At 56.5% G+C, this 27,481-nt stretch overlaps 1 protein-coding gene across 3 annotated transcripts in view; it reads right to left on the minus strand.

Moving 5' to 3' along the window:
- The window catches only part of PPFIA4 (PTPRF interacting protein alpha 4), a 40,198-nt gene extending 12,944 nt beyond the window's left edge, over positions 1 to 27,254 (minus strand). For 2 of the 3 annotated variants that reach the window (XM_058819597.1, XM_058819596.1), the window contains exons 1-18: positions 26,712 to 27,254; positions 18,285 to 18,386; positions 18,014 to 18,178; positions 17,421 to 17,495; positions 12,628 to 12,723; positions 11,880 to 12,101; positions 11,324 to 11,470; positions 11,092 to 11,230; positions 9,662 to 9,741; positions 8,740 to 8,871; positions 7,069 to 7,131; positions 5,834 to 5,925; positions 2,405 to 2,546; positions 1,971 to 2,176; positions 1,309 to 1,549; positions 1,082 to 1,117; positions 360 to 493; positions 61 to 218 (exon numbers count right to left, since the gene is read on the minus strand). In XM_058819597.1, the coding sequence (XP_058675580.1) occupies positions 61 to 218; positions 360 to 493; positions 1,082 to 1,117; positions 1,309 to 1,549; positions 1,971 to 2,176; positions 2,405 to 2,546; positions 5,834 to 5,925; positions 7,069 to 7,131; positions 8,740 to 8,871; positions 9,662 to 9,741; positions 11,092 to 11,230; positions 11,324 to 11,470; positions 11,880 to 12,101; positions 12,628 to 12,723; positions 17,421 to 17,495; positions 18,014 to 18,178; positions 18,285 to 18,386; positions 26,712 to 26,948 (2,467 nt within the window). In that variant the 5' untranslated portion in view covers positions 26,949 to 27,254. The remainder of the gene's footprint in view (positions 1 to 60; positions 219 to 359; positions 494 to 1,081; positions 1,118 to 1,308; positions 1,550 to 1,970; positions 2,177 to 2,404; positions 2,547 to 5,833; positions 5,926 to 7,068; positions 7,132 to 8,739; positions 8,872 to 9,661; positions 9,742 to 11,091; positions 11,231 to 11,323; positions 11,471 to 11,879; positions 12,102 to 12,627; positions 12,724 to 17,420; positions 17,496 to 18,013; positions 18,179 to 18,284; positions 18,387 to 26,711) is intronic. The other variant, XM_058819598.1, reaches the window with a different exon arrangement.
- Positions 27,255 to 27,481: the final 227 nt, after the last annotated feature.

Consider the following 27,481-nt stretch of genomic DNA (forward strand, 5'->3'; position numbering starts at 1 on the left):
CAGACAGAGCCAGAGGGTGAGGAGGGTCTGGCACAGACAGGGACAGGGCTGCTCACGGACCCTGCCCCGTGGACCCTTCTCTGCTCAGCTGGTTAAAACGACCCTTCTCCTTCTTCCCAAACAGGCGCCCGATGGAGGATTTGATCCCCTTCCTCTTGGAGCCCTTGTGCAAGGAGTCCTGGCTGCTGCTGGGATTGCTAGCCTGGTCCTCCAGTGAGCTGGGGATGGAAGAGGGAGAGGAAGAGCAAAGCCTTTAGGTTATTCTTGAGCAGGGCACATGGCAAACCCCAGCCCACCCATCCCACATGTGCCCCAGGTGTATCCTCAAACCAAGGGAGATGCCAAGGGTCTTCACATACCTCCTGCCATCCTCCTGACTCAGAGCAGGGTGGCCCAGCTTCTCCAGCCGCAGTGTCCTGGGTGAGGAGGGCGGGGATGTCTCACACTTGATGGTGGTTTTGTCCTCCCGGCTCTCGTCCCGAGCTGCGGGGGACTGAACAAGCGGAGAGGCCGTGAGGGTGGGAGGCCAGACCCCAGCTCCATCCTTGCCCTGCTGCCTGCCTCTCTCTTGCTCCATGGAGGCATGGCCAAAAGAGCCACCAGAGCCCTGCTGGGGCTTTACCACGCTCCAGGAATGGCCTGAATGAGAGCTCTGGCAATGGTTCCAGATGCCCAAGCGGATGGGGAGGATGTGACAGTATGGCTGAGATCCTGGGAATGGGGGGTGAGAGGATGCAGCCCCATGGTCCAGGTCAGGGTGTGGGGACAGAAGCTGCTGGCCTTCATTAGAGGGCTCTGAGGAGCACAGATGGGAATGTCCCAAGGACACCCTGTTGCCAGAGGGGACACAATGTTTGAGGACCCAGTGGCTTTCTGAACCTCCCCACGTCCTGCCAGACCCCCCAGGCTGCCAGTGGGAACATGTCCAAGCACCTTTCGGGATCCCCATGATCCTCCTGCTGAGTCCCTGGGGTCCCCAGCTCCATCCCGCGCCTGCTGCACCCTGACCTGGTGTGGATAAAGCCAGGAGCAGGCTGGAAAAAGGGCTTGGACAAAAACCAACGGGATGGGAGCCACTCACTAGCAGTTTCCTCCGGTGCTTCCTCAAGTCGCTGGGCTGATTGCAAGGGGGAAAGCGAGAGAGACACAGAAAGGGGGGCAGTTAATGGAGCACCCCCCCAGAGCAGTCCCGGGGCCAGGCTGCCAGCCTGGAGACAGAAACACGGGCACCCCATCGTCCCACACCCCCCCAGGCCCGTGTGGACACCGGGCTTCGCTCCCACCTCTCGGCCCCTCCCGGCTCCTCACCAACGTCATGATCCCCATGCGGTCCAGGTCCTGCGCCGCGCTGCGGGAGCTCAGCTTGGGTGTGGAGCGGCCACTGAGCGGGGGGGATGAGCTGGCCAGGGACAGGGCTGTCAACGAGGTGGGGATGGAGGCCCTCTTGCACAGCTGGGTGAGGTTCAGGCCCTCCATGCTGCCGCTCGTGACCCGCGTCTCCAGCTCCTCTGCACGGAGCTCCGTGGACTCCTTCTCCTCCTGGATCATCCTGGGAGACCAGCAGCACTCAGGGCTTCTGGCTCCCCGCCTTCCCAGGGATACAGGGCCTCTATCCTGGGGAAGTGCACCTTGGTCCTGTGCTCAACCCCCAGCCTCCCAGAATGGCAACAAGATCCATCAGGATCCATAAAAACTTGAGCTGAGACACACTCTGATTCCTTTTAATATCCATGGAGGATATGAAATATGATTGATTGAAGTAATGACCCTCTGAGCCAGCACTGGTGCAGCTGAGAGACAGGGAGACTTGGCAGGAAGGACCAAGCCCTGTGGCTGGATGTCCTGGAGCCACTTCCCTGGCTGAAGACACATCAGGCCCCAGTTTAAGGCCAGCAGAGCCTCTAGGCTATTTGTTGTCCCCTGGAGCCATTTCTGCACAAGGCAGTGGTGGGTTTTGGCCATGGTCATACCTGATCTCTTCGTTGATGGCATCCAGCTGCTCCTGAAGCATCATGGCCAGTGTCTGGGCATCTGAGTGCCCACCAGGAGAGAGCACATCCATGGAGCTGAACAGCGTCTCATGGTCATCCTCATCCACGTCGGAGATGTCGGGGTCACTGTCGAAGGCGTGAGGCCCCGCAGCCAGGACCCCACCTGCCTGGGCCTGCTCCCAGTCCTGGGGGAACAAGGGCCACAGTCCTACACAGCATTCCCATGTCTCCAAAAGCCAGACTGGTGATCCCCATGCAGGAGTTCTATCTCAATGTGACCCGAATGAGAAACCCTTCCATGTTTCCCCATCAATGCACCAGGAGAAGGAAACTGCCCCAAGTCTCCAGATGTGACCCCAATCCCAGGATGCAGGGCAGGAGCAGACCCTCACTCGGGGCTGCACAGGCTTTACCTTGGCTGGCTCCTCTCTCCGGGCACTGAATCGTCCCTTCTGTGCTCGGGGCAGCCCCGGGGCTGCTCCGAAGGGCTCAGCTGGGCCATGGACCACAGCTCCCAGCGGGAAGCGCAGGTCGGTGGCACTGCCCATGTGGGACCTGGGAAGAAAGAGTCCTGTGGGGGACATTGCTCTGTGCAGGACACCCTCACCCTCAGGCTGCTCCCCTTGCAGCCCCAGCTTCTTGGGACAGAGGAGAAGGAGCAGGAGGAAGAGAACACGGCAGGATGCCCATCCCAGTGATGTTTGCTGGCTTGGCATGAAAGGATGCAAAACCAGGCTCTGGAAAAAGGTGCCGATTCCCCCACAGGGGAACTGGAAATGTACTCACAGAATCCCTCACAGAATCATTGAATCACAGAATATCCTGAGCTGGAAGGGACCTACAACAATCAAGTCCAGCTCCTGGCCCTGCACAGACCCCACCCCACCCTGGGCATCCCGGGCAGTGCTGCCCAAACACTCCTGGAGCTCTGGCAGCCTCGGGGCTGTGCCCATTCCCTGGGGAGCCTGGGCAGTGCCAGCACCCTCTGGGAAAGAACCTTTCCTGAGATCCAGCCTGACCCTGCCCTGGCACAGCTCCAGCTGCTTCCTGGCTCCTGTCCCTGCTCACAGAGATCAGAGAATGGAGCTGCCCCTTCTGAGGAATCTGCAGCCTCTGATGATCTCTGACCTCTGGAGACTCCCAACTTTCCCAGACTGTCAGAAGTTCAGCCCTGGGCCCTCCCCTGCTGCTCCCTCCTCTGTTCACCCATGAGGGCACCCATCCAGTTCTGCCCCAAAGCCCCTGCACTGGGGCTGCTGTGGAGCCAGGGCTGAACAGGCCCCTCCTGCCCCTCCCTCTCCAGAGCAGCTGGAATGTCCCAACACAGCTCGTTGTCTTCTCCATCTCCATGTACCCAGCAGGAGCTAGGGAGCTCTTGTTCTTTTCATGTTTATTCCTGGAAGGGACCTACAACAATCAAGTCCAGATTTTCATGAGAAATGCCTCGATGAGGGTCAGTCTCTTCTGCCAGGCAGTGAGTAACAGGATAAGGGGAAATGGCCTCAAGGGAAGGTTCAGATTGGATGTTGGGAAAAATTTCTTAATGGAAAGGCTGGTCAGGCCCCAGCACAGGCTGCCCAAGGCAGTGGTGGAGTTCCCACCCCTGGAAGTGTTCGAAAAATGGTAGATAAGGCACTTGGCGATGTGATTTAGTGGATATGCTGGTATTTGGCTGAAGAAGGTTGGACTTGATGACCTTGGAGGACTCTTCCAACCTCACTGATTCTGTGATTACAGTGAATAAAATTCCACCTGAAACATCTTCCAGGCGTGAGGACATGAGCATTGTTGGGACCTCCCAGCAAGAACCAGCTGGGACTTCTTCACCCTCCTCCTCCTTGCCAGGGCTGGTGCGTGGGCCAGGCCCTGGTGAGTCCCACACCAGGCAGAGCAAGGCAGCAGCTCGACAGGAAGGCACTTGGAGCCACTCGTGGTGCTCATTCCACGTCTCCACTTTGCCCACTTGTTCCTCCTGGCCCTGAAGACCTAACCATGGAGCTGAGCCAGGCACATTCCTGGGCACAGGGCGATTACTCCCCACATACAGTGCCCCTGGAGACTCGAGGTTTGTTCAATTTAAGGTGAAGTTAGGATGACAAAAGCAGCAGCCCAAGGCAGATGGTGGTTTTCCATGATGGTGGGCCTGGTTTGCAGGCCTGGATACAGAATCAGGTCAGGCCTGGAGGTCAGGCAGATACAGGCCTGGAGACAAAATCAGCACCATGAGCAGCATGGCTGGAGCCTGGTGTGCCAAAGGCACAAGTTCCAGAGATTTCAGAGCTGCTGACAAGCTGCTGCCCAGCTAAAACCAGATAAAAACACCTTAGACAAAAGCTGACATTTCAGCTGGGGGATCATTCTGCAACTCACAATTTCTGCTGATTTTTCACCTGAGAAACACAAAAAAATCCCTAAATTGTCCATCCTGCTCTTACAGACCATGCAAAGAGGTCCCACACATGCTCCAGACTCTGCTCCAGCACCCAGCTCTCCTTCATCCTCACAGGCTCTTCCTCACCCTCCCCAATTTTTCTCTCCATGACAGACACAGGGTCTCCAGGCCTTCTTCTCCTTTCTGCTGACAGGCCCAAGGCTGGTTACATCAGCTCTTCCCCATCTTTTCCACCTTTGCTAAGAGGGAAATTTTCTTCACTGGTTGCTCCCACTGACCCCTTGCTGCCTTGAACCCACACTGGAAGTGCTCAGGGCAGGGTGTGGTGTCCCAGGTGGGGCTGTCGTGCTGTCACCCTCCTTTACCACCTCCATTTTCCTGAAGCAGCTCTGGGTGTCCTGGTCAGTGCTGGAGGCTGAGACCTGATGGACTCACCTCTGCTCCTGGTGCCCTGGGCTGGGATGTCCCCATATCCCAGCTGACTTTAAATGAAAGGGTGTGGGAGGCCCATTGCATTGGAGACAGAGGGGCTTCATTCTCCTTTGCCTGCAACAGCTCCAAAGCAATTCCTCCTTCTGCCCCAGATGTGATTCCTTTTAATATCACATCTGGAGGAGGAGTTCAATGCGTTTGTAAGCCTTTCTTTTAGGGTTTGCAAGGAATGAAATGAAATTTCATTTCACATGCACCAAACCTTGCCAAAATTGATCCCCTTTGAAGGCCAAAACAGAAAAGAAGGACTTACAAACACTCTGGAATGGAGATACCATCAAAGGAATTGCAATTGAAGGGGAAAAAAAAGAAAATTGGGAAATTTTCTGACTAGAAGAAAATGGACCGGGATTACATCAGGTGCAGTGCAAAGGACAAAAACAGGCCAAAACTAACCATCCCAGATGTTGCAAAAGCAGGAAGAAAAGTCAAGGAGGAAGACAGAACTTGGAGGGGAAGATATGAGGGCATGGATACTTAAAAAAAATAATAAAAGAAAAAAATCTTCCCCAAAGTCAAAGCCATCAAAAGGCATGGCATGCCATCAAGGGCAGGGACATGCATTAAAGATTGCCCTATTGGTCCCAATTGAAATCACAAGATTCTGTTTCCCTTCCTGAAAGGAAATTTCATTTTTTGGGTTTGTAAGCCCATCCCCTGTACTCCACAGGGGAAAAGTCCTCTGGTGAATATCCAGCTTTCAGAGCAAAATAAGTCCTAAGCCACTTGTGCAGAAAAACAAGAGCAAATTTGGGGCCATTCAGTTGGGCTGGGCTATTCTCAAGAGTCCATGTCCCACCCCAGGACAGATCCATGGTGGGACAGCACAGCTGGAGCTGACCCTGCCATGAGGACCCTGCAGCCCAGCACTGGAGCTTGGGAGCACCAGAAACACCCAGTGCCAGCACCACTCTGGGGCCCCCAAAGCAAGCTGCCCCCAAAGCCAGGGGACACTTACCTGGTGTGCACACTCTCCACAAATGTCCCACTCCTGGTCTTGAGCTGATCCACCTCCAGCCTCAGCTTGTCGATCTCGTCAGACAAACGCCGCTGTTTGGGGGATGAGACAGGCAGGGCTTGGGTTTGCTCTGGAGAGCTGCCAGGTTTGGGGCCATCCACATCCTTGGCTATTGCCATGCTTACATTCCCTACCCCAGGTTTAAAGCATCTTGGACACATGAGCAGAGAAAGAGCTCATGCAGGCAGAGGGAATGAGGGTGCTGGGGAGGGAGGAACAGGACAGACAGGCACAGGGGCTCAAGGAATGCTGCTTTGGGAGATGAAGGAAAACAGGTCCCACTTGGATGCTCTGCTTCTTCTCCAGACTGCACGTGTGTGCTCCCTTGGCAAGGGACTGGCAGTGAGGGACCCCTCAGCCAAACTCGCTCTCCCTCCTGCTCCCAGTCCCATCCCCATGGGGAAGCTGTGCCCACATCCAGCGCTGGGAGATGCCAGGGGAGGCTGCAGATGGACAGGGAGGGAGGGGAGAAGGGATCTCCCAGGCACAGCAGGATCCAGTCTGGGGGACAAACAGGCCAAGCCAGGGTGGGCAAATTGCCAGCAGTGTCATGCGAGTCCCCAAGCTCTGCCCTGCCCAGACCTGAGCACCCACGGCTGGGAAGCACAAGGAATAAGCACACATGCTCCCTGCAGGCAAGGGGAAAAGCAGCCCCCTGATCCCCCAAACCATGCATGAGACATGCATCACATCCCAAAAGCTCCCATTGCTCCCAAAAGCCATGTCCCTGCAGCTTTCTAGCTAGGCCACTGGGGGTTCATGCAGATGATGCTGAAGTGCCTCATCTGAGAGCAGGGTGTGAACACTGCGGGGTCCCTGCAAGCTGGGCACGGGGCAGAGCACCCCCAGTCTGGGGAAGCCTCAGGGGCCAGGGGCTGTGGCTTCCTGAGCCCTCCTCCAGGCATGGGTGAAGCCAGCCTGGCCTCAGCACTGCACAGAGGGCTCAGGGATGCGTGAGTGTGACAGAACGTGGATGGCAGGGAACTGACCCGGGGCTCTCTGTGGAGGGGTGGCAGCTTCCATCCAGCCACTGTATGGGTGAGTGTGTGGCCTCCTGCTGCTGGGTGCTCTGCTGCCCCCAAACTGGGGCATTTTAGGAGAAGCAAGTGCCCCAAACTGGGGGTTGGGAGTGAGGCAATGCCATCACTGGGTCAGGTCCCTGCAGCCGCATTTACCTTGTCATGCTGGTGTTCCTCTATCTGCTTTTGGGTATTTTCCAGCTCTTGTAACAATGTATTCTTTAAGAAAAACCAAAAATAAAATAAAAGGGAACAAAAACAGGAAAGAAAAAGAGAGACCATTTAGGAAATGGCCACGTGGCCTCCCCGGAATGGCCAGTGTGGAATTCCTGTGTAGTGAACACCTGGAAAAGGCTCTCTGGGCTATTCCTCACCTGCCTGTGCACAGGTCTCCTCTGCAAAGCTCCTGCCTCTCAAGCAGGGTGGCCACAGCTCAACTCCTGCCCCACTCTGGGGCTGAGCATGGCCATGGGGGGCGATGAGGGACTTGGTGGATGGGCTTGAAGATTAGGAAATATGTCTGAGAGAAGAACAACTCCTCGAGCAGCTAGATCAAAGGGAAAAATGTCCCTTACATCTGAGCTAGGGAGTAGGTAGGGGGGAAAGGAGATGTGCTTATAGAGTCACACAATCATGGGACTGTTAAGACTGGAAAAGCCCTCTAAGATTGAGCCCAACCATTCCCCTCAGCACTGCTGTGTTCATAGCTAAACCATGACCCCAAGTGTCACATCCATGTTTTTGGAACACTTCCAGGGATGGTGACTCCACCACTCTCCTCGGCAGTCTATTCCAATGCTATAATTATTTCCTTGATTTTTTTTTTCCCCCTAATATCTGTCTAAACCTCCCCTGGAGAGTTTGTAACTGCCTCAACCAGTGCTCATTTTTGGTAAGTGCTGGCAGCCAAACAGGATCATTTTTGTGCATGAAAGAAATGGATGAACTCTCAGGGTGGGTAAGTGCTGGCACCAGACTGGGGAGCAGACAATGCCCTTCAAAAGGTGTCACCACTCTGGTCCCTGTTGCTTGCTGGGGTGGGATTTGGACTCATCCCTCCAGGTGGGGTCCTGCTCTTTATCCAGAGAAATCTGCTGAATAACTGGACATGCTGGCATAGTCACATTTGGTTGAGGACAGGAGGAGCAGAGCAATGGGGTGGGGGGACAGAGCCAGCCCTGGGGGCATCAGCTGGGGGATGCACCTGTGTGCTGAGGGCAGGAACCCTGAGAGAGCTGAATCACCAAGGCCTGACCTCCCACTGGCACTCTGGATGGATGCTTGCTTGGAGCCAGCTGCTCCCAGTTAATTCCATTCACACTGAGGCAGCCACAGCTCCAGCCAGCTCCTCCCAGGAAACCCAGTTCCCAGGAGTCAGGTGGGAGATGTTCATGGACACTGCCCTGGCTTGGAGAAGGGAAATCAGTCTGCAGCTGGGGACAGGAAAGTTTTAAGGCAGCATGTGGAGGGATGGGCACTGAGACAGAATGAACACTGCAATTTTTCCTGCAAAATGCAGGTGGGATTCGCTCTGACAGGTGGGCACAGGTGGCATCAGGGCTGCACCAGCAGAAACAGCGAGGTGAGGGAAAGGAGCAGGACAAATCCTGCAGCTGTGGGAGGTGGGAGATGGTGGGGAGGGGGTCTCCCTGAGTGAGGTGACCAGAGCAGTTCCCTGTGCTCCACCAGTCCCAGCACAGCCATGTCTTGCACGTTACCATTTCTCCAGCCCTGCACAGGCACTTCCAGCCCTGGGCCATGGCTGGATGAAGCACAGAGGGACTGCAGACCCCTCAAGCCCCAGAGGAGCCCTGCCCCAGGCAGTACCTTCTCCTCCAAGGCTGCCATCCTCTCCTTGAGGTGCAGCTGCAGCCGCTCGTTGCTCTCGCTCAGCAGCCGATCCACGGTGTCCGAGAGCCGCTTGTTGTGCTCCTCGTTCATCTTCTCCCTCTGCCGTGCCTGGGACAGACACAGAGACACCTGTGTCACATCCACAGGGGCTCAGTGCCCTCCTGCCTTCCTGTGCCTGCTGCAGTGTCAGAGCTGGCCCACCAGGCCCAGTGTCTGGGGACAAACCCTGGTTGGACCCTCTGTGCTGGCCCTGCTGCCTCTGCCAGCTCCCAGCCAGGGATGAACAGGAGAGAAAAGGATTAAGGAGACCATGCCTGCCTGCCCCTCAAGGAAGCTTCTCCTGTGTGTCTGCCAGGGATACCCACACTGGGGGCACCTTCCAGACCCCACTGGAAACGGAACCTCTGGATTTTCAAATATCTGTCTTAAGGCAAAACATCTGGGGGCTTCCCCAGGGCCACATCTGTAATGTCACCTGGGTGACCCGAGAAATGGGCATCAGAGCCTCCTGCAGAGACAGCCCAGCCCCAGCTGAGAAGCACAGAAGCTGAAGAATGGACTGTGCAGCCCAGGGCACTTCCAGCTCAGCTTCCCTGCCCTTTTAATTCTGCTGATCCAGGCTCAGGGGAAGAACTGCTGAAGCCTCCCCTTCCACCCTTTGGGGTTCCAGCTCCCCCCAGAGAGTGATGCTGAGAGAGGAGTGGGTGTGGAATATTAACAGCAAGTCTTGGATGCCTGGGAGATGGGAAATCACAGCAGAGAGTGCCATGAGCTCCTGTGTGGCTCAAGTTTAAGTGGTCCCAGATGGGAAAGGATTAACCAGGCTGTTCTCCCAAGCTGCTCCCAAACTGCAATCCATGTGTGCCCAGGTACCCAGGCACCAAGGATCAGGACTTACCCTGGCCAGCTCCTGGTTCTTCTCCTCCAGCTGAGTCTCCAGCTGCCGGAGGTGCTCCTCGATGCTCCCGTGCCTCTCTTCTGCCTGGGAAAAGCAGAGCAGCCTTCTCGGATGATGCTCCCAAAGCCAAGAGGGCCCTGCTGCATCCTGGTGTCCATCTCTGCATCTGAGTCCTTCCTGGGATGCAGGGCTCTCTCCCGCTGCCTGCATCCCTGCAGGGCTCCCTGTGAGCCCAAACTGGCCCTGCTGGCATGGTGACAGGAGCTGGAGGTGCTCTGTGAGAGCCTAAACACCATTCCAGAACCCAGGAAGGGCAGGGATGGCTGCATCCATTCCTCCCTCCAGGCCTGCCCCCTCCAAAATCCAGCCTGGTGCTTCCTCTTTCTCCTCATCTCACCCAAGCCAAAGGGCATCCACACGGACAGGGCCATCCCTGCCTTGGAGAAAGGGGCCAAGGGAAGGGAGCAAACCCTTCATGTGCAGGACACATTGAGGTGTCCTTTAAAGGCAGTGCCTTGTCCCTACAGCAGTGGGGGACAAGGGGACAGAAAGGCCACAGCTGGGAAGCAGAGTGGGATGCCTTGGGCTGCCAGGGGCTCCATGGCTGCAGGGGTGTCCTGGGTTGGCTGCATGATGCTTTTATCCCAAATCATCTTGTTCTGTTTATGCTGAATAGAAAGTTTTGCACCTTTAAGACTTATTGCAGAGAGTGAAGGGGGGAGAGAAGTGCAGTTTTTTTTTCCTCCAGACACTGCTCTCACTCCTCCACATTCCTCCTCCTGAACTGTTGTTGTCTATGGACAGACAGTGGGACAGAGCTCTTCTTTTGCTTTTCAGTTAGCGTTAGCTAGCCGAGGCAAAGAAGTTCCCTGGACTGTGTTTTTTTCTTTTCTTTGGACCTCTTGAAACTGCTCTGGACTGAACACCCAGGAGAGCACCGGCAGCTGCAGCTGTGGCCCACCGGGCCGGGCCTGGCCTGCGACAATTCCAGCACCGGAGGGACTGATCAGAGACTGAGTGAGCTGCAACCCAGGGACGGGGTTTTCTCAGTTTGTCATCTCTTTTAGAGTGGCAAGGGGTCTCATTGTTTGATATTGTTTTGGTTTTATTGTTTAATAAACAGTATTTTCCACCTTTCTCCACGGAGGTATTTTTTCCTCCCGGACTAGTTGGGGGGAGGGGCCGATTGGATCTGCTTTTCCCACCGGAGCTCCTTTGGGGGATTCTTCCCCAAATTTGCTCTAAACCTGGACAAATACAAGGGGGCAGCCAGACCCAGCTCCTCCCCTGGTCCCAGCACTGCCCTCCCTCTCCGACCCCTGCCCTCCCTCTCGGATCCCTCCCCGATCCCTTTCCTCCCATTCCCTCTGGTCTCTGCCGTCCCCAGCAGCTCCAGCCCAGCCCCTGCAGCCCGGCCCCAGCCCTGCCACTTGCCTTGGTGAGCGCAGCAATGCGCTGGGCCAGCTCGGCTTCCACCTCGGGCAGCGTCTCTGCCTTTCTCATTGTCTGCTGCAGCTTCTGCTCGGCCAGCTCCAGCAGCTCCTGCAGGTGCCGCGCCTTCTCCTCGCACTGCGGGACAGCAGGGTGTGTGCCACCCGGGCATGGCCCACCCAGCACCCCTCCTGCCCCAGCCCCAGGCAAGGGGACACTCAGGGCCAGTACCTGGCGGTGCAGGGACTCCTTGTTGGCCAACTCATTCTCCAGTTTGTCATTGAGGTCATGGATGGAGGTGGCCTCTCGCTGGGCTGCCAGGTACCGCTTCTCCAGCGTGGTGATTCTCTCCTCCATGTCCTCCTTCTGTGCCAGGGCCTGGGGAAGCAATGGGGCTGTCACATCCTGCTCTGTGACAGCATTTTTGGCCATCTAGCTCCTTCAAGCCTGGGACACCCCGAGTCTAAGGGAAGGGAAAAGCCCCCTTGACATGGGAATGAGGGACAGCAGAATGGGACAGTGATGAAGGGAGAGTCAAACAATCACAGGAAAACCTTCTAGAGAGGACACAGGTCACTGCCCCAGGTGTGCTGCACACCTGAGAGCCTGTCTGTAACCTCAGGGAAGTCCTGCTGATGGACTTGGGGACAATTTCCCAAAGGCAGCGGCCTCTTTTAGAGAACATCCTGCACATAACAGGAGTTCCAATCCCCTCCCAGCCCAGTGGACACAGCTGTGAGGTCTCTGCCCTAGGCTGGGCAGTGCAAGGGGACAGGGACTCACTCACCTCTCTGAGATCTCTCTGGTACTTGCTGCTCATCTCCTCAGATTTGATCAGATCCTTCCTGGCAGTGCCCAAATCCTCCTCCAGCTCAGCCACGCTGGCAGCCAAGGCAGAGATTCGTTCCTTGGCCTGGACCACTTCAAAATTCTGCTTCTCCAGGAGCTCCTGCAGCTCCACCACCCGCCCGGCCTCGTCGTCCGGGTGGACGGAGCCATTGGAGAGACGCTGCAAGGCACCAGAGGGAGGTGGATACTGGGATGCTCCAAAGCTCCCAGGCTGTGGCATTGCCTGCAGCTACTCAGAGTGAGAATGTGGCCCTGCAGGGATGCAGTGAAGGGGTGGAAGTGGAGACAGGGGGCTCTGAGACCTCCATCAACAGCCTCCACAAGCCAGGGATGGGGATGCTTACAGGAATGATGGAATAGGGGTGGCTGATGCTCTTCCACCAGAGCATCTGGTGGAAGATATCCCTGCCCATGATGGGGGTTGGAACAAGATGGCCTTTAAGGTCTCTTCCCATACAAACCATTCTGTGATCTCTGGGAAGCAGAACCCCTTGGAGCACCCAAGCACAAATTCAGTGCACCCCCTCAGAAATGGCCTGTACCCACCAGGAACAGGCATTTCCCATGGGGCTGGACCCAGAGGAGAGGGAAAACAGCTTTCAGCACCCTGGAGCCAGCATCAGGGAGGTGGGAGAAATGACAGCCTCCCTGAGCAGGGTCAGAGCAGGGCTTTGCTGGGCTCTCACCTTCCATGGAAGTTTGGGTGCTGCTTCCTTGGGCTCCCTGTCCTCGCGCTCACCCGCCGCCGGCTCCCGGGCAGAGCCCTGCTGCAGAGCTGCCACCTGCAGGGAACAGGGACCTGATCAGCACCGGGGACAGCAGGAGCTGAGGCACCAGCTCCCTGCCACAGTCCTGCTCGTGGCTGGGGGGCCCAGAGGGAGCAGGTGAGGAACAGCCCTGAGCTGGCACTGCTGGGGGCACAGCTGGAATCCTGGGGCAGCTCTGGGCCTCCCAGTCCAGGAAGACACTGAGGGGCTGGAGTGTGTTTAGGGAAGGGAATAGAACTGGGGAAGGGACTGGAACACCAAGAGTGGTTGAGAGAGCTGCAGGGGCTCAGCCTGGAGAAAGGGAGGCTCAGGGGGGACCTCCTGGCTCTGCACAACTCCTGACAGGAGGGGGCAGCCAGGGTGAGGGGCAGTCAGGCTCTGCTCCCAGGGCACAAAGGGACAGGACAAGAAGAAAGGGCCTCAAGCTATGCCAGGGGAGGGTCAGGTGGGACATCAGGAAAAAATCTTTCACTGAAAGGGTGGTCAGGCCCTGGCACAACTACCCAGGGCAGTGATGGAGTCACCATCACTGGAAGTGTTCAAAAAACAAGTGGATGTGAAACTTCACAATATTGTTCAGTGGGCATGGCGGTCTTTGGTCAAAGGCTGGGGGCTTTTCCAGCTTTAATGATTCCACGACTCTAAGAGAGAGGAAGTCAGAAGTGCTGGGAAGGCTCAGTACTGAGGAAGGTTTTCCTGGTGAGCCCAGGGCTCCCTCCCAGCTCATTTCACTGGTTTACAGCCACACAGATTCTGAACCCAGTGCAGCAGGAGAAGGGGGTAGACACTGGCACTGTGTCCTGCTCTGATAGGCGAGAGTGGGGAATGGTCCCTGAAAGGAGAGGGGCCTGGGAGCCTGGGTGTCGCAGACATTTCTCCACAGAAATCCTTTTCTTTCATATTTCTGTGTCTTCGGGAGCCAGAGGCCCCCGAAGAGAAGGTAAACAATTATTATCAGCTGCTGTGGAATGCAATAGGATTCACCTTGATTGGCTCATTTTCTATGTTTATAATTAAGGGCCAATCATCAGTGCAAGCCAGGGGACTGAGTCCCTGGACACAACTTTGTTGTGGATTCTTTTCTATCTATTCTTAGCTTAGCTAGCAGCTCTGCAAACCTCTCTCTATATTCTTTTTAGTATAATTATAATGTATTATATCATATATTAATAAATTCAGCCTTCTGATCAAGATACAAGATTCACCGTCTCTCTCTCACCAGCAGCGACCCACTCAGGCCGCTGTAATATCTGGTGACCCCTCGTGTCAGAGCAAAAATTAATCTGATAAGACCAGAGGAGCAAAATTGCTGCACTGGGTAAAAATCCTGTATGTGTAGCATTTGATGGTTGCTTTGAAGTGACCTCAGAAAGTGGATTCAAGCCAGGAGCTAAAGAACCGAAGATCCTGATTTGGACAGAGTTCACAGCCAAGGCTGACCACAAAGAGAATCTTTCTTCTGGAAAATCATCAGGAAAGATGACGGAAAAGAGCAGCAGACCTGTGGAGCTGGCCAGAGCAAGCTGGACTCTTTCAAAAGGTACTGTTCACTTTTCTATCCCTGATGAACCAGCCCTTCGTAGCTTGTGGCTGTTTGTATGGCAGACCCATGCCTTGCCAGAAGAGATTCAATTCTCCCCTTCAGAGGAGAAAATAATAGCCCTCTGGAAACATTGGTGCAGGGAAGACGGTTTCTTTTTGTCAAAAACAGATATCTATGAATTCTTTCGATGGGCAAAGCTTTTTGGGTTCTTTGCTGATGTCTTATATGCTTTAGATGCTTTTGTCTGGGAGTGCATGGACTCGATTATCCAGCGCGTCTTCAGTAAGGGACGCGTGTTGCCTTCCATCTACCCAGCATTTATAAAGCTTTTCCCTGTCCTGAAACGCAGAGCAGCTTGTTTTCGGTGGATCTCTAACTGTTATGGCCAAGCTCCGTTTCCACCACCCTTGGCAGAAGACCCGGGGGGTGATGACTTTGGGCTTTTCCCCCCCCCCCTGCTTCGCGGCGGGGGGGGCTGAAACTTCGCGGCGCGAAGAAGTTTTTTTTACTCTTGCTCCGGAGCATGCTCAGATGGAGCCTTCTCCTTCCCCCCCTTCTCTCTCTCCGGGGGAATGGGAGCGGCCGCTCAAGCCAGCGCCGGCCTCTCAGACTCCGCCTCCTTCAGATATGGGGGCGGCACCGGTCTCCGAGGTTTCCTCCACGGCCCTGCCAGAGCCGTCACTCCAGGAGATCCCGTCTCCGCCTCTCCAGGAGGTCCCGCCCGCGGTTGCACCGGCCTCCCTGCCCCCGCAAGAGCCTGTGTCGGAGAAGGCAGAAGAGACAGCACTTCCGCCGATTGACCTGTTGCTAAGCAACGGCGACGCTCTGCCGCTTCTCCAGGATCCGCTGGTGCCCGTGCCGTGTCTGCCGCCGTTTTCAGAGCCCAAGGACGCAGCACCAGCGTGTTCCCGCGTGTCCCCGCCGCCTCCACAGCAGACCCCAGAGTCAGCAGCAGAAAACGGAGTTGAGCCCGCGGGACCCTCGGAGCAGCCCGCGGGGGATCCCACGCTCAGCGCGGTTCCCCCCCGGTTCCGGCTCCCTCCCCGATGCTTCCACCGGACGTCCCAGCAGTCGCTCCGGCAGGGGGTCTCTCCTTCCGTGGAGCGGGGGATGCCCGCCAGCTCACTGTTGTGGCAGTCCAGCTGCCTGTTTTTAAGATCAGCATTCTCGGCGGTTTGGGGGGTGGTTTTTCGGGGATTGTCCCATGGAGGCCGCCGCCTCTCTTGTGCCCTAGCGGCGAGGGGGAGGGGGCTCCTGAAAGTTTTGCCTTTGGTCCCCAGCCCAGTGGGGGTGGTGCCGTGATGCTGTGGGAAACAAACATTCCCAGACCCGAGATGAAGATTCTCGGGGCAGCTTCTATTTCCCTGCTGCTGGCATGCCTCAGTGGTTTAGGGGAAAGGAAGCGTCTCACTACCCGTGCTGCCATTGTGCTGGCAGCAAGGCTCAGGCCCGTAGGAATGCAGAGCCTTCCTTATGGGTTTGGCCTGGGATGCTGGGCTCAGGAAATTCCTGGGCCGGGCCCGCTGCGAGGCCTCTTGATGTTTCTAGGGGTTCTGGTTTGTCCTACCGGTCCGGGTCCCCCTGTGTGAGCCAGTTTTGGGGTTCCTGGTCCAGTATGGGCCAGGGCCCCCAGGGCCTTGCTCTGCTCGGCTGCTGCTCTTTTGCTTTTCGATCAAAAAAAAAAAAAAAAAAAAAAAAAAAAAAAAAAAAAAAATTAAAAATTAAATAAAAAAGATTGAAAATAGGCGGGCAGCAGCTCTGAAGTGCTGAAGCACTGAAGGGCCAGAAAAGGACATTCTAAAAATTGTTCAAATTGTTTCAAATTGTTTAAAATTGTGTTATGCTGTTTCAGGACCAAAAAGGACTCTCAGATGTCCAAAAGAAACAACTTCAGCTGATGGACTGTTCCTGAAACTCAGCTGCATGGACTTGAATTCTCTTTGCATTGTTTCTTGCAATTTTCTTATACTGTAGGATTGTTTTAGTGAATTATTAGTATTCTATATTTTATAGGTGAAGGAATTTCCTGTTCATTCCACATCAGCATTTTTCTTTTATTTTTATACAATTTAGAAAGGTGAGATGTCGCAGACATTTCTCCACAGAAATCCTTTTCTTTCATATTTCTGTGTCTTCGGGAGCCAGAGGCCCCCGAAGAGAAGGTAAACAATTATTATCAGCTGCTGTGGAATGCAATAGGATTCACCTTGATTGGCTCATTTTCTATGTTTATAATTAAGGGCCAATCATCAGTGCAAGCCAGGGGACTGAGTCCCTGGACACAACTTTGTTGTGGATTCTTTTCTATCTATTCTTAGCTTAGCTAGCAGCTCTGCAAACCTCTCTCTATATTCTTTTTAGTATAATTATAATGTATTATATCATATATTAATAAATTCAGCCTTCTGATCAAGATACAAGATTCACCGTCTCTCTCTCACCAGCAGCGACCCACTCAGGCCGCTGTAATACCTGGGAAATACCATGAGACTTATCCTGGGAACTGGAAAGAGGAGCAAAATTTGGCCAGCAGAGGCTGTAGAATGGCTCCTTCCTTTTGGGACTAGTGGCTGGGCATAAACTCCAGGAAGGGAAACAGAGTTCATGTCTCTTCAAGATCACTTTATCCCTGGAAGTGTCCAAGGCTGGGTTGGACAGAGCTTGGGGTAAGCTGGGATAGTGGAAGCTGTCCCTGCCCATGGCAGGGGGTGACATGAGATGGGCTTTAAGGTTCCTTCCCACCCAAATGAGTCTGGGATTCTGAGATGACCACGGCTGGAGGTTGGGGACAGCAAACTCCCAACCCCAGGACTCCAGCAGGGAAGAAGATGGGGGATGCAAGATGAGGTGCTTGAAGCAGTGTGGTTTGGGTCTCTGCCAAGTCAGGGCAAATCCCACATCACCCTCAGCCCCCTGGAATGATTCAGATTCAGACTGTTTTTGTCAGTGACATGAATTCCAAACAGCAAACAACAGGGAAATGTCACCTGTGAGACAAACAGTTCTCAGAATCTTTCCAAGGTTTCCTTAAACACAGACAAACCTTCAAGTAAACAGCAATTTTAGAACAAAAGCCTTACAAAGAACCTGACCAAATGCAAATACCACATGAACTGCCCAAGGTAATGGGGAGCATCCCCAGCCCAGCAGGTGCCCAGGTATCCCTTACCTGCCGATGGGCATCCACGAGCTGCTCCTCCAGGGTGGCCACGCGCTCCAAGGCTGCACGCAGGCGTTCCCTCACCTGCAGGTGAGTGAAACAATGGGAAAGGCTGTTATTGATCCAGGATGAGGGTGGCCAGGATTTAGGCATGCTCCCAGGCCTGTTTGTTAGACTGACAGCCAGGCTCAGGTGGATTCACAGGTTCAGGATCATCCAGGCCATCACAGGGGGTTAAACTGTGTTGGAGAAAACAGGCTGAGTCAATTCTTGGACCTCTATGGCCAGAACAGTCTGGAGAGGTCTCCCAGCAGAGGAAGGAGATGCTTGGGGTGAATGAATGAGGAGGAACAATGAAGACTGACCCAGGGTGTCAAATGCCACCACCCCGAGAGTGACCTGGGGGAGTTCCCTGTCCCCAACAGCCTCAAACCCAGAGGATACACTGGGCAGCCCTAGCAGCTCCTCACTGCAGCTTTGGGATATCCAAGACTTTCCTGCTGAGTGCCCCCATGTCACCTTAACAACACACAGTAGCAGGGAGGGAGTGGAGGGGTGGGAGAAGGAACTCTGAGCAGGAGAGGTCCCAGCAGCTTTCCCACCTTTTCATCCAGTGCCTTGTGATGCTCAAAGAGCGACTTGAGTGCCTTGAGCACCTCGACCTCACTGGACACCCCAGATGGTGACTGGGCCTGCCGCTTGACCACGGTCATCCTGAGGGAGCGCTCATGCCGTGACACCAGGCACTCCAGGTGCTCCAGCAGGAGCTGCAGGGGGATGACAGAGGGGCTGTCACTGCCAGGAGGGGCCCAGCAGCTCCGGGGCCCCCACAGTGCCAGGGCTGAGGGCCCCCAGCAGGGTCCCCAGGCTTACCCGGGTGTTGTTGCGCTCGGCTTTCAGCTCTGAGATCTCCTCCTCCCTCTCCAGGAGCTGCTCCCGGCAGGCGCTGAGCTCCCGCGTCAGCGTCGCAAACTCCTGCGGAGAGCAGCGACAGGGCATGGGGGAGTCAGCACTGCTGGACCTCCAGCACAGCATTTCCATCCAAACCCAACCAGGGCAGCACCGAGGGAATGTGGAGAAACCAGTGGAGAGGCACAGCCAGGCCAGGAGGGGATTTATTCCTGGCTTCCCTCATGCTCTGGACAAGGAGAACACAGCAGCTCAAGATTTATCCCACTTGATGTCCAATGGCACAAGAAGCTGTTCTACAGCTGCAGAGGTGGTGGATGGCATTTAAAGCATCCCAGTGAAGACCACCAGCACATTCCCATTCCCACTGTCCCCTGGATGCAGATCCCACCTTGGAGCATCCCATCAGGCTAAAACTCACCACAAAGCCACGGCTGGTCAGGATGAGCCCCCTGGCCCTGAGCCAGCCTCTGCCATGGCCTCAGGATCTGGAATCATCCAAAACTTCCTTGCAAAAAAGAGGTTGCTGCCTCAGTCTAGCATGTGGAGCATCGGTGAGCTGCATATGGGGCACCCCCAGGTCCCGAGTCCCAGCTGAGAGGGATGGGGCACAGCAGGAGACAGCCAGGTGCCACCAGCTCTTGCTGCTGCCACTGCTTCCTCCAGGGATGTGACAGCCAGCAAGGAAGAGCCAAGCCCAGAGCAATGCCAAAGAAATGCTGCACACCCAGCACATCCCTCAAGACAGGATGAAAGCCACAATCACACTTGTGTTGGAGGGAAAGGGAAATTCACTTTGAAGTCCCTTGGATGCAGGAGGGTTCCCTTTCCCATAGGAAATGGAACACAGGCACCTGGGTGAGCCCAGGAGCACCTCCCATTGCTCCCAGTGTCTCTTCAGTGGTGCCAGGCCTAAGTGAGGTTTTGCAGCTGGGATTTCTTAGGGTGAGAAATGCAAATGCAGGAACATGCCATGAATTCACACCATGTTCAGTGTTGGAAAGAATTTTAAAAGGCAAAGGATTTCAGAAGAAGCCAAGAAGGATTTGATGGAGCATTAACAAACCAAATTTCAAAAGGGGGTTGAGAGCTGCTTTACAGCATGAAATTCTTTTTCACTTGAATTTTCAGGTTTACCAAATAAAACCCCTTCAAACTGAAGCAAAGCATTGAGGCTTAGGCTGAACCAAATGCTCTGCTCAGCTCCAAGTGAAACCTCCTGTGACAGCTGAAGCTCTGAGAAATCCTGAGCTTTTACATCTGCTTGCCCCAGCCAGGTTTTCCCTCTCCCTTCCCTCCCAAACCTGTCCCACTGCTGGGGTTTGTAGCCTGGGATTGGTGGGGATGGTGGAGCCACTGGTGCAGTTGAGACCCCCACAGCGGGACAGGACCTGAGCAGGCTGCAGTGAGGGGAAAGAATCACTGATCCCACAAACAGCTGCTTTCCTGCCTGTCACCTGCCTTAGGCAGCTGCCACCCCACACTCCTGCTCCATACCCCTGCCCTGGCATTGCCCCAGGGCCTGAGGTCCCCAGTTCCTTCCCAGACCCCTTCCTGCTCCATCCATTCCCCAGGGACCACTCCAGCCTTGCAGTTTTCCCTCTTCCCATCCCATCTTAGGGACCGCTCCAATCCTGGCCCCATCCCTTCCCCAGGGATCCCTCCAGCCCTGGGATCATCCTATCACCCTTCTCCCCACCAGCTCTCCCCCAGATCTGTCACAACACCCCAAACCTTGTCACTAACCTCTGCCATGCCCCATTCCATCCTTGCTCTGGGACCATCCCAGAGCCCCCAGAGCACAGGGAACCCTCGGCAGGCCCAGCTCCAGTGGGATTCCACCGTGCCAGCCCAGCCCTTCCTGGAGCTGTGCCCTGCCCGGCGCTGGGACCACGGTGTGATCCCGATCCTGATCCTGACCCCAGTGTGATCCCAGTGTGATCCCAGTCCTGATCCCAGTGTGATCCTGATCCCGATCCTGATCCCAGTGTGATGCTGGTGTGATCCCGATCCCGGTGCAATCCTGATCCCAATCCCAGTGCGATCCTGTTCCCGATCCCGATCCTGATCCCAATCCTGATCCCAATCCCAGTGCAATCCCGATCCTGATCCCGGTGCGATCCCGACCCCGATCCCAATCCTGATCCTGATCCTGGTGCGATCCCGACCCCGATCCCGATCCTGATCCTGATCCCAGTGGGATGCCGGTGTGATCCCGATCCCGATCCCGGTGCGATCCTGATCCCAATCCTAGTGCAATCCCGATCCCAATCCCGGTGCGATCCCAATCCGGATCCCAGTGCAATCGTGATCCCAATCCCGGTGTGATCCCGATCCTGATCCCAGTGCGATCCTGATCCCAATCCCGGTGTGATCCCAATCCAGATCCCAGTGTGATCCTGATCCCGATCCTGATCCTGGTGCGATCCTGATCCCAGTGTGATCCCAGTGTGATCCTGATCCCGGTGCGATCCCGATCTCAATCCCAGTGCGATTCCAATCCCCATGCCATCCCGACCCTGATCCCGATCCCGATCCTAATCCTGATGGGCTCAGGGCATCAGGCCCGGCGCAGGCACACGTGTGTGTTCCGTGCGTTATGCAAGCGCTGCCAGCAGCTCCCGAGCATCCCTGCGGATTAGAGCCGGGCTGGGAATGCCGGCAAGCAGACAGCAGCAGGAGATGTGCCAGAGAGGTGCCTGTGCATCGCCACAGATTCAGGGATCTGTCACTCCCCCAGTCCCTCCACACGCTGAGAGACAGGCGGCAGGGCTCCAGGAGCTTGGGAAAAGCATCCTGGCACCGGGATGGCCCTGGGAATGGCTCCCAGCAGCCTGAGCTGAAAACGTGGGAGATGCATCAGCTCTGGGCTTTTCCAGCAGCAGGCCAGGACCCTGAGGATCCAAAGCCTCTCTTCTGCCCCGTGGCTGGAAGGGGACACTGGCTGTGGACACAGATGCTCTTCCCATGGGAGTGAACAGAGCAGGACAGCGTGGGATGGGTGGGACAAGGCATTTGAGGCAGCAAGAGGACAGGGATGGCCAGAGCTGGGGACAGAGATCACCATCACCCAGGGAGGGATGGCCAGAGCTGGGGACAGAGATCACCAGCACCCTGGGACAGCCAGAGCTGGGGACAGAGATCACCAGCATCCAGCCTCCTCTCCCTGCATTCCCTTGCTGTGGTGGCCAGGCTGTACAGATGCTTCTGCAATCAGGATTTCATCCTGAAAGAGGGGATTAAAAGGGAGCAAATCCTCTGGAGAGAGAGGCAGCCCCTGCTGTGGCCAGCCCAGAGCACAGGCGGTCAGCAGGTCACAGCCAGGGTGGGCACAGCACAGAGCTGCCACCAGCCCTCCCCCAGGGCTGCTCCTCTCCCAGCCCTTCATCCCGACAGGAATGCTGCCTGCATCCTGTGCTCTGTGTCCCACACCCTGTGCCAGGCCTGGAGCACCCCATGGCAAATCAAAGAGCCCTCGGTCACTGTCCCCCCTCAGGGAAAGCTGCAAAAATGAACATTTACATCAAAAATAGCAACAGCCCTGCGGCGAGCCAGGCCAGCAGTGAGGTCAGCCAAGTACACAGGGCCCGAGTATGATGCCTTGGGAATAAAAAATAGGAATAAACCACTGCAGCTCCCGTTTGCAGCCACTCCCTCAGCCCTGGCTGTGCCAGATGCCAACATTGCCACCTTGCTCTGGGTCACTGGTGGGCACCAGGCAAGCTGGGGACCATGACAAGCTGTCCCAGCTCATGGCTGCAGTGTTGCACTGTGGAGTGCAGCCTCCATCCCCATCCACAGGTGTGCCCTGGCCCTCCATCCCAGCAAAGTGGACATAAAGAGGATTCAGATGATTTTCCTCTGCCCTGGCCATGGCCAGGAGTCTCCGAGACAAGGCAGAGGTGCCTGCCATGCTCTGATAAGCTCTGTGACTAAGCAGGGACGCCTATAAACAGATTAGAAAGTGAAGGAGAGGTGCCTGATCTCCAGTCCAAGGGTGGAAAAACACAGCCTGAGAGTCCCCAGGAACCCTGCAAGCCCAGCACTTCAGGAAGGGGCCAGTTTGGATTAAAACCAAACCTCCACCAAGTGACTGACTGGGCTTGGCCCCAAGTCCTGGGGTGAGAGGGAGCAGGATGGAGGGATGGAGCAGGATGGAAAGATGGAGCAGGACGCAGGGATGGAGCAGGATGGAGGGATGGAGCAGGATGGAGGGAAGAAGCAGGATGGAAGGATGGAGCAGGATGGAAGTATGGAGCGGGATATAGAGATGCTGTTTTCAGAGCAGGGAGGGAGACCTGGAGCACCACACAAGCTGTTGAAGTGGGATGCTGTGGACTGGGACTTGGATCTTTAATCAGCACCAGGCATGTTGGGGGTTTGGGGTTTTTCTCCTTGGCTGCATCAGGGGGGAAGGCACAGGGAAGAGCTGGAGGCAGGCCAGGAACCAGCAGCATGGAGATGGCTGGAAAAGCACAGAGAGGTTTAGGAAGCTCAGGGGGAGAATGCTCCTAGGCCTGTAGCATGGGAAAGCTGGAATGCCAAAGTCCTCAGCCCAAGGCCCCCGTTTCTGTCCCTGCGCCATCTGCAGCACAGACAGGGATGCAGCAGGATCACACCACAGGCAGCCAAATTCCCTGTTTGTGGCAGGAGCACGGCTGCTGCTCCAAGGCACCAAGCCTGGGGACAAAGCAGCTCCAGCTGTAGGATTAATGGCATTTTAAAGCCCCTAATTGGAGAGATTGCTCCTGAGGGAGCGGCAGGGATGGGTGGGAAGGATGCACTGCTGACTCGGCATGAGAGGGACAGTCCCATCCATTGTCTGCCCATGTGGCAGCCCCACCACCCCACTTCTTCTCTCCCAGGAGTGGAGCAGAATGAAGAGGAAGCCCCAAATCAGAGATGAGGGGATAAACACAACCCCAGCAGTTGTAGCATGGGATTACACAGATTAAATCCTGCTGGGTAAACCCAGGGCTTCGACCATCACCCACCCCCAGCGCTGGACACCAGCACCTCCCAGACCTCCTGGATACAACACCAGGGCTCTGCAAGAGCATCCATGGGGAATCAGTGTCCTCCCTTCAGCAGGATGTGTATTTCCACCTGGGATTGCTCAGGGAGGAGCACTGTGCAGCCAGGCAAGCAGGAATCCAACATCTCAGCATCCTAGTCCTGTAGTATAACCAGCTCCAACACAGCTGCCAGATCCTTCCATCCTTCTCAAAATCTGGAGATGCTTTAAGGGTCTTTCCCGGTGGGTGTTTTCCCCCACCTGGGGCTCCTGAGGTTCCCATTTACCTGCTGGTCTTTGCAAGTAAACTCGAGATATACTTTGAAGTTATACTTGATTGTTTGATGTCAGGATCTGCCCTGGTTCCTGGGGGACCTCCAGGTAGGTTGGGCAGTCTTAGGGGGTCTGCTCACCCCAAAAAGGCCAGCTCTCAGCTCTACAGGCAGCCCAAGAGGCACCAAAGGTGCAGCAGAGCTCCATGGAAGGAGGAACTGCAGAAGGTCTGCATGGCCATGGGCAGCCAACAGCCCTCAGCCCTGCTGAAATCTGGGAGTGTGTTCTCTCCCTGACACTGATGGGGACAGGGACTCCTGCCAAACCCCCAAGCCATGGCAGGACAGGGAGGAGCTCCATCCCACACAGGACCCTGAACTAGGAGCACATCTGGATGCACCGGGACCCCTGAGTGTCACATCCCTGTCCCCAGGAGAAACTGAGCTGGGGCTGGGCAGGAGGCAGCTGGGAGCAAAGCCAGGGCCTTGGGGGACTGCTGAGAGCCCCCAGAACCTGCTCAGGGCTCGGTCCTCAGCCACCAATTCCCTGCAGAACAGGGGGGCTGGAGCTGGAGCTTTCAGCCCGATTAAGTCACATTCAGCACTGCCACATGAATAAATAAACCATGTAAGAAGCATTAAGGCAGCTTAGTCTCCCCAGGAAATTGCCCTGGAGTTCTGCCTTTTGGGGGCTGAGGGATGCCCCCATGGATTGGGAGTGGGGATGTTCAGCCATGCAGCACAGGCAAGGGGCAATGGGAGCTACATGCAGGAGCACGCCTGGAGCATCCCTGCAAAGCGGTTTGCCCTGGACAGGAACATTCCCTGCCTGCCCTGTGCCTGGATATGCACCAGATGCACATTCCCAGCCTGTCCCTTTGGATCCCATGCCGACACAGCAGCATCCAGCTGCCACTGTGTCCTGAGACGGTACAGAGCGCCCTGTCCCCAGACGCCACCCACCCCAGTCTCAGCAGGCAGTGCATCCCCAGCCTGGCTGCACCCAGGGGACACAACTGATGAGCCTCGGTGCCCAATCCTGCCCTCAAAGAAGGGGTCCTCCCAGAAATCCAGCTTGCATCCCATTCCCAATGGGGTCTGAGACACCTTTACCACTCCTGGCTGGACAGACTTATGGGATGCTCCCCAGTGCCCTGGGGAAAGACCCGAGCGTCCCAGTCCCTTGTACTTACCTGGTACATGCACATGCTGGCATTAATCCCATTGGGCAGGTGAGCACCTCTGGATTTGCTTCCCGTGTCCATGCCGAGCCCTCATGTCCGGGGCAGAGCACGGGGGGCGCCGGAGCCCCCTGCCCGCAGGGACCGGGAGGCAGCGGGAGCTCCGGAGGATTCCCATGGGAGCCGCCCCAGTCACAGCCCGGGCCGAGGGGCCAGGGCGGCCCCAGGCGGGCACGCAGCGGGCACAGCGCTGCCGGCCGCCCTGAGTAGGGGGCACAGGGCAGCCCCAGGTGGGCACGCAGCGGGCACAGCGCTGCCAGCCGCCCCGAGTGCTGACCCAGATTGCTCCGAGCACTCCCGAGGCTCCCAGGCCCGGCCCCGGAGCGGGAGCCGAGGCTAAATCCGCGCATCCCTTAATCCGGGATGCTGCTGGGGCGGGCAGAGCGGCAGGGTGACCCGGCTTGCTCTCTCAGAGCGGGGAGCAGAGGGAGCCAGCCCTCGGCACAGGGAGGTGCTGCCGAGACTGGATGCTGGGTACATCTCAGCAACTCTTTCAGGAAGGCAGACTCATCCACAGAGACCCCAGGAGCTCCTGGGCAGCACTGTTGGGCGCTTTGCTCTCAGCATCTTGGGCAGAGCCAGGACCAGCTGAGCTCTGAGTATAGAGCAGCTGTTCCCAAGCTGCTTTCCTCCATCCAGACAAGGCAGGGATGCAGAGAGCTGGCCAGCCAACACCCCAAGCTCTGTCCTGGCTCATGCCACTAGTTTTGACCCATTTCCCATCTCTCTGAGGTGCTCCAAAGCCCAACACCCAGGCAAGGAGGATCTCAGGTTTCAGCACTGCAGAGGTAGAACAGATGCAAACATTTGAAGCCTCCTGCTTCCCTTGGCTGTTGGGCTCCTCCCACAGCATACCCACAATGGAGCAGAGCAACAGCCCCCCCAGATCCCTGTTACCCCAACTCTGAGCCCTGGGACACTGCTATTTCAAAAGACCTCACAGGGATGGTGGGCAGCTCACACTCATCCTGCACAGCCCTGTGACACTGGATTCATCCACCTCACCCTCTTCTAGCCTGAATATCTTCGTGGAAATCAAAACCAGGCCTCTGGACTACCTGGAGAGGGTCCTACAGGTGGAGGAACCAGGAGCAGAGCACCAGCAGAAGCCCCAAGGCAAGCCCTGACTCCCCAAGCCCTGGGCTGCTCACTGAGCACGGGCCTCTGGCAGCCTCGCTGTCCTCTGCTCCCTCAGATGTGCCAGCCCCCACCCCGCACCAGCTCTGCCTCCAGTGTCCCCTCTCAGGAGCAAGATTGAGACACAGAAGTCCCATTGCCCCACTGGGAAAGGAGGCTGATGGAAAGGAGCCCTCCTGGCGAGGGAAGGGACAGCAGTGGTGCTGCTCTGCACAGTGGGGAAGGAGAGCAATTGATGAACGGTTAATGTCCCCATCTAAAGTGCCACGGTGGGCTCAGCTCTTTTTGACACCCCAAGAAGTTGACTGGAGGCAGAAAGCCAGATCTGCTGCCCAAAATGAGATATCTGCTCCCCAGGTGCTGTCCCCCAGCAGACTGACTGTCCCCAGAGGAAGCCTTGCTCTCTGTCTGTCCCCTGCCTTGCTCTCACCCTGGGGTGTCCTTGGGGAGGCTTTGCTCCTTCTCCAAATCCATTGCCCTGAGGACAGGGGCGCTGCACTCCTACCCTCCTCAAAGACCAGCAAGGGTACAGAGGAGAAGGGGAGATATCCCAGTTGGTCGTGGCTTGGCCTGAGAGAACCCACAGGATTTACTGCTGACATGAGATGCAACACCTGCGGCAGCATCACCACTGTCACACCAAGGCAACTCCCCCAGGGCCATGAGCTGAACCCCACATCCAATCCCCCTGGGGTGCCTCAGGGACGGTGCCAGGGCAGGTCCTCACCTGCGGGAGGGCCGAGTTCAGCTGCCTCTGGAGCTGGTCCCGCTCCCGGAGCGTCTCCTGCAGGCGGCTCTGGGTGACCGCCAGCGTCTCGCGCGTCTCCCGCAGCGTGTCCAGCAGCTTGTCCCTCTCGTCCAGCATGTTCACCATCAGCTGCTCGAAGTCAGCGTCCGCCTCCGAGCCCTGGGGGGGCCCCAGCGGGTCCCCCTCGCTGATGGTGGGCATCACCTCGCACATCATGGCTGGGCTGGGCTGGGAGAGGCTCCCGACGGGGCTGGGGGTGTGCTCAGCACACTCACATCACCGCGGGCTCCCGGGGGCCAGGGGAGCCAGCACAGGGGGGCACAGGGGGGGTTCAAGGAGGGGGACTCCCCATCCCTTCCTCCTGTGGGCTAAGCAGCAGCTGGCATCACTGCAGCAGGGTTCAGGGATGTCCTGGGCACCAACAGGGTCCTCGCAGTCACCAGTGCCCCGCTTGCTGCTCGTCACTGCTGGCTCCTGCTGCCACCTCTGCTGGGTCCCATGTGCCACCTCTCTGGGGTCACAAGTGTCACCTCTGCTGGATCCTGTGTGTCACCTCTGCTGAGTCCTGTGTGTCACCTCTCCTGGTCCCGTGTGTCACCTCCCTGATGCCTTTCCAAGGGGCTGCAGCGTCCGGGCTGTTCAGAAGGGGACAAACAGATCCTTGAGGATTTGTCCCAGTGGAGAGCCCAAGCCAGCACAGGGAGGGTCCAGGGAATGTCTGGGCTGCCTGGGCATGCTGAGGGGGCTCT

The sequence above is a fragment of the Ammospiza caudacuta genome, chromosome 24 (assembly GCF_027887145.1).
Source record: "Ammospiza caudacuta isolate bAmmCau1 chromosome 24, bAmmCau1.pri, whole genome shotgun sequence".
NCBI lineage: Eukaryota > Metazoa > Chordata > Aves > Passeriformes > Passerellidae > Ammospiza > Ammospiza caudacuta.